The sequence below is a fragment of the Cuculus canorus genome, chromosome 5 (genome assembly GCF_017976375.1).
Source record: "Cuculus canorus isolate bCucCan1 chromosome 5, bCucCan1.pri, whole genome shotgun sequence".
Classification (NCBI taxonomy): Eukaryota; Metazoa; Chordata; class Aves; order Cuculiformes; family Cuculidae; genus Cuculus; species Cuculus canorus.
The window spans coordinates 53027640-53046297 of NC_071405.1; the positions used below are offsets into that span (position 1 = coordinate 53027640).

Here is an 18658-nt window from a genome sequence, read left to right on the forward strand (position 1 = left end):
AAAGGAGAGATTATGTTAGTGTCTACAGGAATTTGAAATTATATAGTTCTTTTAGCCCTCCTGTGTTAATTTAGTCCTCTCGAAGTTGAAAACCAAATTAGACCTTTTTTTTTTTCTGACCATATCCTAATAACCTTTCCTGACAAGATACTCTTAGGGATCTGTTGATAAGCTAACAGGTTATATAATCTCTAGGTCAGAGACTAACCTATTCTCAGAGTCGATGTTTAAAGATTAATTTTAATTTATCCTGCAACAAAAGGATGATGAAAAGAAAAAATATTGATTTGAGATCATAAGAAATGTTTGTTTTGGAAGAGGCTTACTATGCTATTTTTGACTGATAGGGTTTGGTAAGCTATATAAGAGTATCTCTTCACCATAAGCTCACACAAACATTGAGTAGGCTAACGTTGGTTCTAGAGCAGTGAAGCTGAGGAATGAGATCTTGGTGGACTGTAAAAACCTGTCTGGAATTTAAGTGAGTTGCGCTAATTTTGTGTGCTTGACCTAAAAGGCTCTTGTAGACTGCTGTCTATTCAACAGAAAGAGAGTCTTCCTGGGAGGGTATCCTTGCCTTGTGCATTTCATATCCTGAATTGCATCAAGAGAAGATTAGGAAGGGTGATCATCTTGGGTTTGATATGAACAAAACCACCTGAGCTTAAGCCAAAACCAGGGTTGTTATGGTATTCTACTACTACAAACAGTCCCGTGGTTCTGTGTAACTTCTAGTCTGGAAATAGCCTCTGTGTCTGGCAAGTTATTTTAAATGTTGTTGAAATGTGTTTTTCAGTTGATTTTTTTTTTTTCACTGAGCTTGAACGTTAAAATTACAAGAACTGTTACGAATTATTATAAAATCGTAAGCTTAATAAAAAGTACAAGTGACATTTTGTGGATTATTTAGGGGTTTATAATCTCTTGCATATTTTGAGCTTTTGGTACAGATCAGATGTGTAATCTGCAGACATTGTAGCATAGAAGACAGATCCAGGAAGGAGGCATTTTTTTGGGTAATGTCTGAGTACATCTATTTCTGCCATCAGGCAATTTGCTTTTCATAAACCAGCAATCAGGGTGTAGGCTGCCAGGAACAGATGGATAAAAGTAAGAAGAGAATGCTTGGAAGCAGTCATTGAAATGCAGAGAGGAAAAACTGCTGATATTTCTTTGGTACCAACTTTGGTACTTCTGTTGTAGTGCAGGATTGCTCCTCTTATATCTCTGTTCCTTAAGGCATTATAGTCTTATAAGCCCAAAGGCACTGAGAAGTTTTGCCACTACAGGAACTGTGGGAAGTCTGATGCTGGAAAGCTAGGGCTTCCACAATCATTTAGTTTTGCACCTCAACAAGAAGTCATCCTTGGCTATGGATAAGGTTCAGCCTTTGATGAGTTAGCAGTACGTACAGAGGAATAGCTGTTCATGTGGCAGAACTTAAGTGGACTTACTTCTGATTATGTAACAATTGTGGTATTTTTTCCTGGTTTTAGGAAGTCAGAGGTAGAGAGGAAAGACTTAGCATCCTGAAACATTTTTCCCTTTATTGTTAGGGTTTATGGATGACCCAGGAGAACAGGCAAGAATGAAAAGTGCTTTATGTATAATGAAATACAACTATGTTGTCATAAAATGTGACCTGTTAAAATGGCATAACTCTGTACCTCTCGCCCATGTGATGTTTTAAATATAATAACACGTATCTGTTCAGTAGTTCTGGAATTTAAATAGTATCTTAGAAGAACTTCTCTTCATTCAGTTTTTCTGATCTGGCTTTATGTTGCTTTTCCTTCTTTCATCAGGCCCAGGGGACAATTAAAAAACTGCTGTGGAAGGAGCTATGCTATATGCTTATATCACTTGTGTAGCTCAACAGAAGGTCTGCATCTAGGGAGATGGTGTAATTTTTATATCTTCAAACTTACTTTCTTTTGCTTTCCCTTCCCTCCGCTCTTACCAGTTAGTAGACTTTGATTTTAGATTGAAGCTTATGATGTCCTCCTCAGCTGAGGAATTCTTGGAATCTCAGCACTCTGGGTCTTCTGATGCATCCTCTGCACTCTGTGAGCCCTGGGTTATCAGTTAAGGATTGTAGACAATTTGGAAATCTCCAGTTTTGTTTTTGATACTTCTCCCTTTCTGTGACTTTGTGTAAAGGATTGAGTGTCTGCTTTTCAATGGGGAAGCTACAGAATTGACTTAAAGACAACTTAGATGCATCTGTTGTCTTAAGAACAAAATGGCTTGGAAAAAAACATCCAAGAAGTTGCTCCTGTTCATTAAAACCAGATCTTGGCAAATTCTGTAACAAGTAGAGGAAGTGTAGAAGAAACTGTTGCAAAATTGCTGGCTGTTTGCATAAGTGATATTCTTCAGGTGAGATTTTACTTAGTAGAACTTAAATTCTTTAACTTTCTGTAAGCATATAGAGCCACTCAACAGACATGAAACAAAGCTGTGTACCCATTCATAGGCAATGTTTGAAAGTTGTTGAAATACCTGTGCTGAAACATAACGTGGTGACGGGAAGCTCCTGAGCAGCCTGTCAGGTTCAAAGTGACGCATTCCTTCCTCAGGAAAGACAGTTCATTTTCTCTCTCTGTCTGATCCCAGTGCTTTGTGGGAGAATATTTACAAGATAAAACATATAACGATTTTATGGGTTTTCATGCACAGGGAGAAATGGTATGTCCTTAAGTTCCTGCCAGTGTCAGCACCATACTTCCTAAGGTCGGTTGAGAATTTGTTTTACCTCCATGCTGCTCTTCATATTCAAACAGGAACTGTTATGATGTAATACAGATTCGCAGCTGTTCTGAAGGAAAAGTGCAAGAAACCCTAGAAGTTAGTAGTCATAGAATAACTTGGGTATCTCCTTTCCAAATACAAAACTCATCAGAGATAAGAGTTGCTTTCCTGGGCAGCAAAGAATGCTGTCTTTAAAATCAGCATGTGTCAAAAATATCTTTAAGAAAGATATTGTTCTCCAAGGCTAGTAATTTCTCATCTGAGGTCACTCTGTTTGCTTTTGTGTTTCTTTTTCAAACGTCATGACTCCTTACAAGTGTAGAGATAGGAGGTAACAGGGGGTGGTGCCTAGTAAATAACATGGAAGTGTGCATGGCAACGTGTAGAAGGATGCTTTTCTGTACAGATCTAGCAGCTACAGCCGATAATGTAAGCATCATTTTTCTTTGTTTCAGCAGTAATATCTTGATACTTCATAGGAAAGCAAGAGCTGTCAGCTTCTCTGCAGGAGAGTAGTTTGAAAGTTTATACTTCTTTCAACACAGAATCTATGCTACTAATGCTTCGTAGGACCCGTCATGTCATGAAGGTGATGGAAGGCTTGAGAATAGTTGAGTGGGTTTACAGAGGGGAGGATGCTGCATGGTTTTATTCTTAAGAGACTGGAGGATTTTACAGGCATTATTGCATATGTGAGTATATGTATGTAGACAGTAAATACACACTTTTTTATAGATATATATGCCCTCTTTCTATAAAATGGATGCATAAGGGCTACATTGCTACAAAGTATGTGTTGCAATACTTCAGGAAGGTGTTATCATGGGAAAGGCAAACTTGCTTAACTTTTCATACAGATTTTGTTTTCCGTTTTTTATAACTTTGATCACACAGCCATGTGTTTAAAAAATGTTGATGATTTTCTCTGGCAGCATGATTCACAGTGGTGGACATGCTGTGGTGTCAGTGACTAAGATGGCATTTTTTGCGTTGTTCTCCCAATTTTAGCCCTGGTGCGAGTTGCGGGTTTCACAGTTGTGTTTTAATTTGTTTCAGAAGAGGTTGTGTTTAGTCAGTATGAAGAAGCCAAATACTGTCTCAAACATTGGGTTATGGGAGATCCTGCTTCTCTCAGAAAGGACGTTATTGACGAAGATTTACTGTCTGGTTGTAAATTGAGTCCCTTTAATGTAGTGTAGCTGCACGTTTCACAGGTATAAATTTAATCACTTACGATTGAAAATGTACATTCTTAGCCACTGATTAGCTACCATTGTGTGGCAATTTAGGCTGATGGTTGTTTTCATTACAGCACTGTATATAGCATAATCAGGGGTCAGCTGAGTAAGTGCCACACTTCCTCCTTTCTAATCAGTTCCTTAAAACAGCAGTGTGAGTTGCAGGTAACTTTAAATAATCATTATCACAAAAAGCATTTATTAGAGGCCACTTACTGATCCAGTATGGCACATTGCTTCTTTTTTCCTGTTCTGCACATAGTGTTTTTTGTGATTAACTATTTGCATCGATTTCAGGTAAGTATTCAGTTCAAAGAAGGAGGAGATTGCAGCTCATCAAAAAGAAAGAAAAGAAGGATGAAGAGGAGGAAGGAAAGACAGAAAAGAAGACTAGGAGGAAGACAAGACTGGGTTAGTTCAGGGAACTGAGTGAAATAGAGTACAGACTGGAATTATAGTTAAACTTTCTTACTTGAGGAGAAAGAGTTCTGGTTTCCATAAGCAGACCAAAGAGTATAATATAAAAACTTCAATTAAAATAGTAATAGAAAAAATTGCTTGAATAAGGCTTGTTTTGTTGGAGTGGAGGTGATGTCTGGTACTAGGAACAGCCACAAGATTGATATATAACTTGTAGATGCTACAGTGCTACAGTTGTTCTGTTGCTCTTCACAGATGGTAGCAAGTTTTCTTGGTCAGGCAAGCATGGAGGAAAAGTACTTTTCAGAATATCATAAATACTTAAAAGAATTATTGAGCAGTGTTTTGGAAAGAGCTAAAATCATACTTTTCATCATATAAGCAGTTTACTGTATGACTGAAGAAGTCTGGTTGTATGATGTTCTGACTGTTGCTATCTTAGGTGCAAGAGCCCATTGCCAAGGTGATAACTCTCATCTTGTGTCAAAAAAATGTTAGTTGGCAAGAGTCTACAGCAGTAGGTTGTAAAGGCAGTTTAATCTTATTTGAGAATAGAGACAGGAAAGCTCTGCCCTGTGAAAGTTTATCTCACCTATAGCAAAAGCATAAATGACTGAGATGGATTTTGCCCTTAGCAAATTCATTTTGCAGAGTTGCTAGTGGGATGAATTCCTAGAGGTGACAGTTAAAATAACCACCTGCTTAACACTGTTTATTGGCCAGTGTGGCTAGAGCTGTTGATTCTTTAATGGTTCTTAATGTTATAATGTAATTTCTTTTGAGACTGAAGTGAAACTGTTTTGGCCTGAGCTCTGTTGCTAAGTAGATACTCATTTTAAAAAACAAAACAAAAACTGTTCCAGGGTGCGTGTGAATACAGTGAGGATGACGAGCAGGTGGACATTGAGACCGTGGAGGAGCTTTCAGAGAAGATTAACATTGCCCGTCTGAAGGCCACAGCTGCTAATATCCGACCTTCCAAACAGAAGTAAGCATCCTTGGAGAGCACTACAGTTTTGTATTTTATTGATGAGCTGGCGCTGAATGAACTCATTAAACAGGTTTAATATGATGGTAAGACAAGGCTTATGCCAGGTCTTCCTGGGCACTGGTGCTTCCCAGTGTCTGTGAGGATGGGGCTTTCAGAACTAAGAGTAGACTCAAGTTGTCTTACCCTTTTTTTTTTTTTCCCCCCTCTCTAATTAATTTGTTCATCGGGGTGTGTATCTTGTAATGTAAAATTATTATGAGTGAATCACCTCCCTTGCTGCAAACTGAATATGAGCAGGGCCATCTTGTTTTAAATATGATTTTGCAACCTTTGTTTGTTCTTAGTGATACTTGTTATTTTTAGGCCAGAGTAGTCATTGGCTTAATCCTTTATCCTGTAAATGAAAGCTTTGTATTTGGTACCATTGCCCCAGCAAAGAAAGTATTTTCTTATTTTGCCTATAGACCGCCATGGTTGAAAAGCGTGGCTTTTGGGGGGAACCAGCAAAGTAAAAACATGGTTTACTTTAAGACTGTAAAGAATAGTCATGGCTAATTCTTAGCTGCAGCAAACGAAAGGATGGGGAAAGTGTCATCCAAAGCGTTTTTTTATCTCAAGAATATTTTTTGTAGAAACTTTGAAAAATCTGTTTGATGATACTTTTTACTTTCCAGATAGGAAATACAATTTTTCCTTCAGAAATACAGCTCAACGTTTATCCTTAGATGGTGACTTTGCTTTAAATTGTGAAAATCTTTCAGTGAGAGGGAAAAACAGATGTCATGTTTTGTAAACACTAATTCCTTGAAATATGTATTGTTCTTTGTTTTCTTGAATCTCCCAAGACATGAGAAAGCTGTTGTTATATATTAGGGTAGTAATAAATGTGAGAATATTGGTTGGTTGTTCCTAGTGGGGAAGGGATTAATTACTCTGCCACTTGTATTGAATCTGTGTTTTTTAAAAAAAGAACCAAAACATAATGAAAAAAATGCTTTCTTCAGCTGACAGTCACAGGCTGAATTTATTCTCTTTGGCATGTAGTGAAGTACTTTGTCTTTTGCACTATGGGAAAACTTTACAGCTTTCAGAGCAGCTGAATTTTTTCCAGGATAATGACACTGGAGATGACTTTAGAGCTTTCTCAAGAAAGTAAACTAGTAGAGTGTTCTGCTTTCATGTAGTTATACAAGGAAGAATTAATTTCAGGGAATAGAAATGAGCGATTTTAGGCTGTTGGGATGTAGTTAATGAGGATAGAGTGCATGAGATGAGTAGCGTTGGGAAAAACTTTTTACCTTTCTTCCAGATACCATGCTCGTAATTCTTCGGATGAAAAATTATCAGAAAAACCTACGAAGGTATATGTTTGCTCTCCTCTTTCCTTTGGTATCACAACTCCATTTTAAAGATAAACTTTCATCTCAAGTGCAACTCTTAACATGATTTATCTCTTCCATATAATTAATTGCTATTAAATGCTATTAAATTGATTAAATGCTATAAGCCAAATATGCCTGTGGGGGGAAGGAGCTCAGTCCAAATCTCTTTAAAGAAAAAGGACTGCTGCTGGTATCAGTGGGCTTCAGATCGAGCTTTATGTATGGGTGAAATATCTGCCTTTTGTTTATTAGTACATTTGCTTAGGCTTTGTGTTCTTGGCATAAATAATTTTTACAGTACACAAAATATGAAAAACTGAGAAATGTTTTTACATGTCAAAGAAGACAGCGTGTAAGATTATATAGGCACAGCACTGGGCAAAGGATTTCCTGAAAACAGTAGTTTAAGTAACATGTATTTAGGCAAGTTAAAGATAACACAGAATCCTTTCAAACCAAAACTCATTGTATTCTTTCTGAAGCTTATGCTGTATTTTAGGGTGTCTTTGAAGCCAATTTCACTCGCTGTTTGTGATAACTCTGTGAAGTACTTGATGTCAGGTCTAGAGCTACCTGCCGGGGTGGGGATTGGAGGTTGGCTGTGAGCCTTGTGTGTATCTTACATGTTAGAGCAGCTGGTATGTATGCTTTTGCCTGAGATGGAGATGGGTTCTGGGCTGTTCTGCTTCCCTCACCTTCTCCATGTATTTTTCTCTCTGCCCTTGAAGTTACGGCATAAGGCCCTTCCTTGAAAGGAACCTAACGCCCAACACAAGAGCAGATACAGGTGCAGCCTTACTGTGCTCAGTCTGCCTATGAGGGCAAAATGGATGTCAGGAGACAGTCTTCAGATTCCTCCTAAGGCCAGCTGATTTGATATATTATCACTGGACCTGAGGAGTCTTTCCACTGATTCACTGGGGTTTGGAGCAGACCTAAAATGATGTAAAAAAATGTGTTAATATTAGTTTTTAAGTATTACTTCATTGTGAAATAAATAACATAATTGTACAAAACCTGAAAGAGTAACAATGAAATAACAAACCCTTCAAATCTGTGGAGATTAGTAGTTATTCTTATTGCCTCTCAACCTTTTTGGAAACTCAAGCAAATTCAAAATTGGAGCCTGTCTTTGACTCTTCTTGTTTCTTGGTAGATGTCTGGGGTGATAATTTTCAGTGCCGTCTTTCACATTCTTATCTACATCTCTTGGCCCCAACCCATACGTACAAGTGAAACAAAACAGAAATCAGACTAGCTTAACTCCAGGAAAAGATTCAAGTGTCCTGTATTTGTGATTGATTTATTTATTAGTAGACTAATTTTGACGAGCAAGCAACAAAAAAAAAATTCGACTCAAACGTGTGGTTTTGCTGTAATCCTGTGTAATCATAAGTAGCCTTGTACTGAAAGAAATGAAAGCTTATGAACAGAAGGGACTGCTCATGATCTTTTCCTTTAGAATTGATGCGATTATGTTGGTATATGATTTCTTGTTGGTTAGCATTTCATGCTTATTGCATGTGCTTCTGACACTGAACTTTCATGAAGACATAATAGAAGAATAGCATGACATCAAATCTTCAGGTGTCTGTAGAAACATTGTAGATCAGGCATGTCTTTGAACATTGTTTGCCATTGCAGTACCTTTTTTTATTTAAACTGGTCAATATGGTTACTTCTCCAGCAGAGACCTCCATTCTGGAACAAAAAGCTGAAGACTGAGGCAGAAGCCTTTGCTCATTACCGCCAGACACACACAGCAAATGAACGCCGGCGACGTAATGTGATGAGAGATCTCTTTGAAAAGTTGAAGAGAACTCTAGGGTTACACAGCCTTCCCAAGGTCTCCAAATGCTACATTCTCCAGAAAGTAAGTACTTTGAAGCTTAACTGAGAAGGAAATTAATTTAATCTGGACAGAGTAAGTAAGCTGGTATGAACAATTTGGGTGAGTCCTAGTGACGCTGTGAATAGAGGACTTCTGTCACCTTTACAGGAGTCTCTAGAATAAAACAATATCTGAAAGAGTCTGTATTCTCCAAAGCTTAATCTTGATAACACAGATGCATGTTTTCTGTTAGCCCTCTCCTTGTTGTATTTCTTGTGAATTTAACCGTGGAAGGTTATATCTTAATTCCGTAGTGGTTTACAGTGCACATCAGGCAGTTTTGAAATACATTGAGGAGTTGCTTTTTTTAATGCGGAAGAAGGTAGTATTTCATTAAGTATTAGACTGCCATTAAAAACTTAATTGTAAACATGTAAATGATAGGAAACAGAACAGAAGCTGTAGATACGTAGTGTTTATCAGCTATATCTTGGATTTGTGGGGTAAAAGTTGTTTCTTTTCTTTGGACCTGAACTTCGGAAGAAGGACATAACAAGATGTTTCTTACTTTTCAGCATGCATTTAAGAAAAGCTGGTATTTTGTGGTACTTCACGTGCTTTCTCTGAACGCTAGTTTTTCATGATGATAAAAATGACTAAAGAGATTTCGTAAAGGTTTCTGGGAAGGAAAATTATTTTATCTTTTTATGTATCATTGGTTTATAAATCAATTCCCTAACACTTTCCTAGGCCTATGATGAAATCCTAGGATTGACTGATCAAGCAGATAAATTTATTGGACAGAAGAACTTACTGACGCGCAGACAGGATGTTTTGATTAGAAAAGTATCCACACTTTCAGGTGAGACTATTTTTGGATGCAGACTAACTGGAATAATTAAAAAAAAAAAAAAAAGGCTTTCAGAAACGGGAGCGAGTGGAATGATTCTCTGTGGATTGGGGTAGTGAGTCATTAGTTCACGTAAAATTTTGATTTCTGATGCCAAATAACCTGCTAAGCTCTGACTCACAGATACGTTCATCATGCTGGTAAGAACTGCTTTTATTTTCCTTTATGCCTAAAGAAAGTGTAGAATGATCTCTGTGCTGCAGGCCACAGGCTTGGAGTCCTGTGCATTGAGTGTGCTTTAGTGGTGTAGGGGAGAAAGTCACTTCATGCTGTCATTGATGACTTCCTGAAGTGGCTTTTTCGCTCAGTGCTTCACAAGTATACGCAGCTGTCTTTGGTCAGTACCAAAACCTATGACTCTTTTGGTCAACTCTGCAAATAACTGTCTGGTACTGCTTTTCTGAGAACTAATGCTAGTTCTGCCTATAAGATGGCAGCTCTGTCCATAGAACAAAATGGCAATATATTCTGAGCTGCTACTCATATAGGCATTTCAAGGCAAAACCACGTTGTCTTTATTGTGTCTTTCTGTCTCATTTGGAGGTGTAGGAAAGCTGTGACACATGCAAGATATTAAACTACTCTTACTGTCTGGGAATAAAACCAGGAGACTACCTATAAAGGAGAAATGAGAGAAACTTGAATCTTGTGTATTTACATTAATCAATTCATCTACATTTGAGGTTCTTCGAGAAAAAGATAATTAAAAAAATAATTTAAAAAATGGTATAGTTAAGCCTCATATTAATCTAAAAATGTATGATAGGCCTTCTGGGCAGGGAATGAAAGCAAATACCTTCACAAAGTGCTTTTCTGATCTTTTGCATATCTAGTGAAGAACCTCAAAACTGATGAGAAAGAACTCTCTTGGGAGAGTTAGCTAAATATAGACTTAGTTAAAGGTAGACTATGATGTTAAATACTAAGTAGGAAACAACCTAGTATAGTTATTTCTACTTGGATCATATTAAATTGTGTGCCTCTGCAGAAAACAAAGTATAAAATCTTTGTGTGTGGGGGGGGGGGGGCGGTGTATGTGTGTTCAAGGTTACGGGTTTTGTGTCAATGGTAAACTGTATGTGAATTTACCTCAGTGTCATTTGAGTAACAGGGTCCATTGGTTGAAGAAATTTCATAACAGGTAAAGGTATCATTTTGTCTGGTAGTCATACATTTTTACTAGGAGAGGTGTGAGGGATTTTTTTTTCACAGCAGTACTTTTTCAGCAACAGCCAGTGCCTGTCCTAGCTGATTTCTGCTCATCAAAGTTGCACATAAATTCTAAAATCTGTGGATGTTTCTGAAGGGAAAAAAATCTTGGAGTAAATAGGTAATTACTTCCCTCTGTTATTAACTTTTGCACTTTACTTTGTGGGCGTGGTGGCTGTCTTGTATAGAAGTTGAATGGTGCCAATAGATTTTTAGTTCTGTCTTAAACTCTTTAGTTATGCAAAGAGAGTTTGAAGATAATTGACTCTAGTAATTTTTCTACAGGGAAGACAGAAGAGGTTGTGCTGAAGAAGCTAGAATATATTTATGCCAAACAAAAAGCAGTAGAAGCGCAAAAAAAGAAGAAACAACCTGAGTCAGAGGCATCTGTTGTAACCTCAACTGCTAGCAAACAGCAAGAAGCATCTTCTGCTCCCTCCAAAGAGCTGCCCCAAGTGGCTATGCCTCCTGTGACTATGACAAACAGAAGAGGCAAGCCGTTGATACTTGCCAGAAAAGGACCCCGTCCCACAGGTGGGCTAAAAGCAATGCACATTTTGCATAACGGGAAGACAGACATTGCCCTCCCATGGGGTGCTGCCTGCTTGTGCTGCTTTCCTGGAGAAGAATTGAGTGTAGGACCAGGAAGTGTCCATCCAATAGGTGTTGAAACAGTTTGTTTTCAGTAAGGGTAAGACCAGCACGACAGAGGTCTTCAGCAGAACGTGACTTTTGAGTTTCAGAACAATGGAAAATAAATTCCTATTATGTTGCGGGTCGGTCATAGGAGTCTCACTGCAATCACACAGTAATTTCTGAGACACAAAGGTGGTTCTTTTTCTGCTGAAGCTCAACCCAAAGAAGACTGGAGTTGTTAGAATAGGTTCAGTTTTTGAAACATCCCCCCTCCCCTGAAACAAGCTAACTGTTAAGGTGGTGGAAGACTTGCTTTTAAATTAAATGACAAAATTGTCAGATGGTTGAGAATTTTTTTTTTGAGAAGTATTTGGTGTTTATGTAGACTTTCGCACTGTAAACATAGGAAGGAAAAAAAGAATGGCCGAAGTCCAGACTTTGATGGTAGTACCACTATAATACTGTGTAAGGATCTGGTAATGTTTCTTATTTTTGTAATAAGAAATTGTCTTGGACTTTCATAAAAGTCATTCTGGTTTCCCAAGCCTCATTTTTATCCAATCCTGAGAAGTTTGACATCAGAATTTGGATGTGGTGAGAACTTCCTTTATTTCTTTAAGGTGAAGAAATCACCTTTAATTTCAGCAAGACTGCCCTGATGTTTGATCAGGGTGCCACTCTTTAAGATTATGTTACACTGTGCAAAAAGATAGTACAGATTGGCTCTCGCTGTGTAGGTGGGGTTCCTGGAGCCTGCATAGCTTCTGCAGCAGCTTTCTAATCTATGCCTTGTAAATCTTCTAGCTGGAGTTCCTTCTAGCACTGGATCACAGGATATCATTCGCCATGAAGAATGCTATGCCAGAATAAATTACTGATTTATATATTTCTTTTTTTACAGTGGAGACCTCAACCTCACTCACACTAACTGCTGCGAGCCTCGTGATGACTCCCCAGGGACAGGTGCTTACACTGAAGAGCCCACTAGTACCAGGGCAGGTAGCAGCTGTTCCTTCCACGCTCCTGCAAGCTGAATTAAAGCCTCGAGCTGTCAGTACTTCCATGACAACACAGCCAGGTATGATCATGTGAGGACATGTTAATGAAAATCAGGATAATGCTGTTTGCAGATACAAAGTAAAGTGTTATTTAATTTTTACTTTAATTTGTTTGAGTTCTTTTACAACTTAACTGACTGAGGAAGAGCCTGACTCTGGTAAGAGATATTTGATATAATTAATTCAAACTATCAGTTTATCAACAGGTAAGTAAAATCTGTTAGATTTTTGCTATTCTCAAATTAGGGAAACTTATGGAAGATTTCTCAGTCACCTAAACAATCTGTGTTTCTTCTCACCACACTCAGATGGTATTACAGCGTAAAGTCTTGCGTAGAAGTGCAAGGCTCTTATTTTCCAGGCTTGACTGAGTATCTGAAAGGCTCTTGTTTCCACCTTACCCCCACTTCCCTTCTTCTTGGATAAGGTATTGCTTCAGTGGTGATTCAGCTGCCAGGATCAACAGTTCCTGTGCAAGTAAAAGGAATCCTTACTAACTCTACCATTCCCATTACACTGTCAACTGTTGCTGGAAACCCAGTGCCCTCAACAGTAGTATCAGCTGCAGAGCCCCATTCAGGTATGCTCTCTACTTTTTATTGATCTTTTTGCTTGTGCGGGCAACAGTACCCTTGCAAAAATGAAGTTATATTGTTTTCTCACTGGGAAGTGATAATAGGTATTATTATTTTGGAAGTCAAAGAAAATCACTATCAAATGTTTTGAACAGTTTAGAGGGGCTTCTAGAGGACTAAAGATGGGAGCTTTTCAACTTTCACCTCACTGAGCCTCCTTGCCTTCAGCAACATCAGAATAAGTGGGACTGGAATGTGTCTGGTGTGATATATCTTGCTGCAGTGCAAAGTGATGTTGAAAATACTTGCCTGTTACATCCAGGCTCTTACTCTGGCACAACTTTTTCCCATACCCTGCCAGCTCTGCTGCTTGTTGGAGAGATGGTTTTCAAGGCTGAGTACTGTACATTAGGACTAAGTGTGGAGTGGTTCCTCCCAACAATGTTGTTTGCCATCTGTTTTGTTAAAAGCAAGCCACGCCCTTTCTGCTTCATTGTAGTCATTTGGTCATAATGAAAATGAAAAGTTCGCTTCAGATATGGGGCTGTGAAAAAATCTTGAGTGTGATAAATAGGAAAGTGCTTGGAGGCAAAAAGTGAATGTGTAGTCCCCTAAATGCCTCTAAACCAGTATTGCTAAATGCAAACATAAAAGTAAAGCGTGAAAAAACATTAAGAGAATATTGTCGTTTTGTTTTTCCTGTGCATCACCATCAAAATTGAAAGCACTACAGTTATTGACATTTGTGCCAGCCTACTGAAGGAAGCTGAGGGTCTGGGAAAGTGTTTCTGGGATAACAGATGTGGAGCTTGCTCTTGTTCTACAAGTTGAAACTTCAGCTCGTAGGGTTTTAAGACTTCCTATGACTAAAATTGTGAATAGCAGCTTACTTAAGGAGGACTTTAAAGTGATCAAATTATATTTATTAGGAATTATCTTTCAGTTAGCATGGATCCTGATGGATGTTGCTTTGTTTGGTTTTGCAGAAAGTGAAGATTCATTCATGATGCCAAAGATTGTTAACGTAACATCACTGGCTACGGAGGGAAGCGCGAGTCTAAACCTGAACAGAAACAAAAATTCTAATGCAACAGCTGGAGGTGCTCAGGCTTCTGAGACGTCCTTGGTTGTAGATCCTCTGGAAAGTAGGAAAAGTGACAGCATCCTTTCAGAAGAAAAAGCCAAACTATGTCCTGGAGACAGTGGCCGAGATGGAAAGAATACAACAGGTCCCACAAAAGTTTTATCTCAAAGTAAAGATAGCTTTCCACACCTCCGGAACACATCATGTACAAAGGAACCTCCAGAGTCCTTTAGCAAAAAGCTCTGCATTGGTGAGTTTGTAGGAAGCCAGGCTAGGAGGAAAGAAGGTGATCCTGGAGGGGAAAGATTAAAATCGAAAGAATTGTCATTTCGCAAGCTGCAGATCAAAGATTCCAGGATAGAAATGGAATTGAGGAAAGTAGCATCTGCAATGGAGGAAGCAGAACTGGATGCAAGTGAGTTACTGAGCAGCATTGAGGAGAGCGACGACACTGATGAAACCCTCACTTCGCTGCTCAATGAGATTGCCTTCCTCAATCAGCAGCTGAATGATGATGCCTCAGCTATGTCAGAACTGCCCAGCACTCTAAACTCAAATTTCTCACATGAAGGTGCAGAAGCTCGTCGGGGAACAGCCAGCAATCTCACAGCTGCAGATGGGCCTTCCTTCCAGTTTGGCCACTTGGGAGGCAGTTTTAAGGACCTTTCAGAGCTTCCAGAAGGTGGTGGCTCTATAAGCCCTCTCCTGCTGCACCTGGAAGATGATGACCTAACTGATGGGGATAAGAACTCTGGAGAACCTTCATCTGAAGCGGATGTTTTAAAGATAGTAATAGGTGCTGAAATGAAGGATCCGCTTCCCAATCTGTCTGTAACCAGTGGTGGTAATGGTAAAAGTGTAACAACCTTGGCAGAGACCACTAATGTGACTCCACCGGTTTTGCAGATGAAAACTAATCCAGAAGCTAGTAATGCTGACGCTTTGTGGAGACCCATGCCCAAGCTGGCACCACTTGGCTTAAAAGCGGCAAGTCTGCCAGCAGACTCGGAAGGGCAGAGTAATAAAGTGATGCCCTTATTGGCACCTGTAGTTGCAAAACTGGCACCCAGCGGGGTAAAATCTTCATTACCTGCAACTGTTCAAGAAGAACAGGATAGCAAAGTGATGCCCACTTTAGCACCTGTGGTTATGAAATTGAATGCTACTGGGACCTTGCCTTCAAATTCAGCAGGCAAATAAGTTGCATATATTTTTCTAATATGGAATGGAGATCTGGAGCAGTGTACCAGTGTCAGAATTTGACGCCCTCCCTTGTCTGCAACGCTCATTTTCTGTATGGCATCAGCACTCTCTTCAACTGAGGGCTGGCCCCAAACTGAGAAGTAAATGCTATGAAACTTAAGCATGTCGATAATATTTTTACCTCACTGTTGTATTTTGGATGTTCTCTTTCTCCATCACAAAACAAGGAAGATGATCTGTAACCATTGCTGGACACATGGTATCCTTCCAAAATTGGGTCCTTCACAGAAATAGTTTGTCAAAGGACTGAGAACCTTGGGCTTTTGAAAGAGAATTCCACTGCCCGCCCCTCAAGTAGGGAGGCAGCTGTCTTGTGGAGGAAACAAATGGATTACTTGTTTTCATACCAGGCAAATTATCTATGCAGAAGTCAGATTGTTCACATTTGCTGTTTTTAATGTTTGCAGAATACAATGAATGTGCAGAAATGAGATTGCAGTTGCTTTCAAACTTGTTACCTAGAGCAGTGGAAGGGAAATCTGAGACTGCAGAGGGCTGAAGTGAAAAGTTTTTGTTCTTTGGTGCTAGATAGTTCTCTGGCAGAGACTCTTTAGGAGCTTATGCACAGAAGATTTTAGTAAATATCTGTAACTCACTACATGGGGAAGAAAATGGTATTTCCCAGTGTAATTAAAAATAGGATGGTATGTTTAATGGAACTACTAAAAAAAACCCCTCACTTTTACCTCCTGCCCCTACAGAAATACTCCCTCCCTTGATGCATCAGGAAGGAAAAATTAGAGAGCAAAACTTAATTTGGGCACCCTGTTGCTACATCTTTAAAAGTATCACTGAAGTTGCTTCATAAAAATAAGGAACGCTTTGAGGGCTGTTGTTGCAGAGTGTAATTGAGCGAGTGTATATGTGAATGTATATATGAAAATATGTGTATATCTTCCCAAACTTTCCATTTCTTTATAAATTCAGGAAAGGTACTCAGAGGTTTTTCACTGCATTTGCACAAGCTGTGTATAGCAAAAAGTCAACAAAAATGCTCATTACCAGGGAAATAGGGCAGTATTGAATCATGAGATGTATTTTTTATTCTTCTCTGCCACTGCTTACTCAATAACTGTAGATACTCTTCTATGTTCAGCTGCTGGATGTGAAGGGCCTACAGACTGTAAAGATATGTATATTTTTGTACACAGTTTTTGTTTTCATAGTTTTCTTGACAAATGAAATTTTGAACCTAGGAGAGATGATTTGTTAATGAGTGTACACACAATCTTTTCCTATGAAGTTTGTAAATATGAGTTAGGGTGCGCTTGAGGGGCTTCTTAACTGCTCCGAAGAAGTAAAAAAATTTGCCATGAAAATGATATAGAATTTGGTGGTGCATTTAGCTTTGTGTTTAGAAATGCAATCCCCTGTCCTACTGTTCCAGTAACAGCAGCTGTGATTTCCTCCTGAAATTCCCCATCTTTGGTGATGCAGTAATGCAGGAATTTCATCCTTCCAGCCCTGAGGTCGTGCAGGTGTTGAGTGATGTTCTTCCACAGTTAGGGAGCAATGTTTGTACGCAGTGCAACCATACACCCTGTTCATTAAGCTGCATCTTCTGGATCTGTGTCTCAGTTGGATCCACCAGGGGATGTGTGTACCTTGGATGTTTCCTCATCTTTTTTACAATGATTTTATTATGCTGCAGAGCAGAGAAGCCCTTTCAAGCTTGATATGCATAAAGTTACTCCAGAACCTACATAAAAAAGGTCCTTCATCTGGCCATTCCAAATGGTGTGTTTTAAAGTGGATACATGTAACTCTTTATTGCCCTTTGCATGTTTATTATTTTAATATTCGATACAAGTCCTGTTTTAGTGATTTGGAAAAGAGAGCAGAGGTCAACATGAGAGTCATGTAGGGCCTTACAGTTGTCAGTGAATGCCTTAGAAAAGGGAATTTACAATATGTGTAAGTATTTAGACACATTGCTTATTATTTAAGCTTCTTAACCTTATTTTAAACCAGTGGAAATCTGGAGTAACTGAATCGGTTTACTAGTGCTACATCAGATTTAAATTTATTTACCTGGGAGTCTGGTTCTGAGCATTTCTAATAGGCTGAAGTTGCTTATTTTTTTCCCTATGGCAGTTTGTTTTGCCAAGAGATTTCACTTGCGTGAAACGGTAACCAGAACTGTGCTGTGATTCCTTTTGGATTCCTTATTACTGACCTTTCTTTTTGCACCCCATCCTTTTATGGTTCCAAATTACAGAAATATGTGCTAATCATATCTGCGTGCTTCTTAAAAACGTGAGCTTTGCACACTTTCGTGGATCAGGAAACACTAACATGAAATCCAATCAAATATTACCTAAAATAAATGCTGTACCTCGGAGGATGTTTTGTCCATTATCAAGGTAATGGAAAATGCCTGGATGTATTTACTGTTTGGCACTGGGCAGCGGGGAATTTTATTGCAATAAAAATGTACTGTGTAAAGATAACAGCAAACATTTTTGGTTCCCGAGCATGATTATTAAATTAACTAAGAACAGACCCCAAATTTGGCTGTAAAAGGTGGTAGTTGGTGCAGTTCCAAGTAGGAACTGTGATGGATTCTACCAGGCAACAAAGCGTGTTCGAAATGCTCTTAGTTTTTGCTCTCTTCCTTGTGCTGTCTCATGTCTGCAGCTTCACATTTTGCTATTAATTTAAATGCTGACTCTTTTTTTCCACTCTTTCCTCAAGCTGCCATTGGTTTGGAACAAAACTTTTAAATATATATGCTGTCTTTTGAGGCAATAATGCAAGAATATGACATGTAATGAAAAGATTTTTAAATAAGGTGAACAAAGAAAACCCCTGCAAGGCGCACGATCTCACCAGACCAAGAGACCTGGAGATTTTTTTTACACATCTGTAAATAGACTGGAATGTTTTTAAGAATATAATGAAATGTCAGATTTAGCTTTTTTTTTCCCTTTTATATATTAAAATATATCTTTCCCTCTTTTCTGCTTTTGAAAAATTGATATTTTTGTAGAAATCTAACAGTACAAGACTTAAGTAACTGTATGTGAGGGACAAAATGTAAAACTAAAATAAAGCATTGAGGTCGATTAGAAACTGGCTATGAAAGTTTATTAAACGGAGCGTTACATGAAAAGTTTATTACATGGGAGCAGAAATGACGTGGTGGCGTGCTGCTGGTGATGTGTGGTGCTGGACAGGAGCAAGTCAACACACACTTATGCTCTGAGGCAGGATTGCTTGGCAGTGCAAACGTGCAGTTAATTACTTGAACCAAAAAACAGGTAACTTGGAGGAGATTTAGTTTTGAGCAGGAGGCAGGAAATGTTATTGA

General features: G+C 38.7%; 1 protein-coding gene across 8 annotated transcripts in view; it reads left to right on the top strand.

The window, feature by feature from the left end:
• MGA (MAX dimerization protein MGA) overlaps positions 1–18407 on the top strand; it is a 61145-nt gene extending 42738 nt beyond the window's left edge. For 6 of the 8 annotated variants that reach the window (XM_054067354.1, XM_054067352.1, XM_054067356.1 and 3 more), the window contains 8 exons: positions 5273–5397; positions 6710–6761; positions 8470–8655; positions 9364–9475; positions 11018–11266; positions 12270–12446; positions 12854–13006; positions 13988–18407. In XM_054067354.1, coding sequence (XP_053923329.1) covers positions 5273–5397; positions 6710–6761; positions 8470–8655; positions 9364–9475; positions 11018–11266; positions 12270–12446; positions 12854–13006; positions 13988–15285 — 2352 coding nt within the window. In that variant the 3' untranslated portion in view covers positions 15286–18407. The remainder of the gene's footprint in view (positions 1–5272; positions 5398–6709; positions 6762–8469; positions 8656–9363; positions 9476–11017; positions 11267–12269; positions 12447–12853; positions 13007–13987) is intronic. The other 2 variants (XM_054067358.1, XM_054067359.1) reach the window with 2 other exon arrangements.
• Positions 18408–18658: the final 251 nt, after the last annotated feature.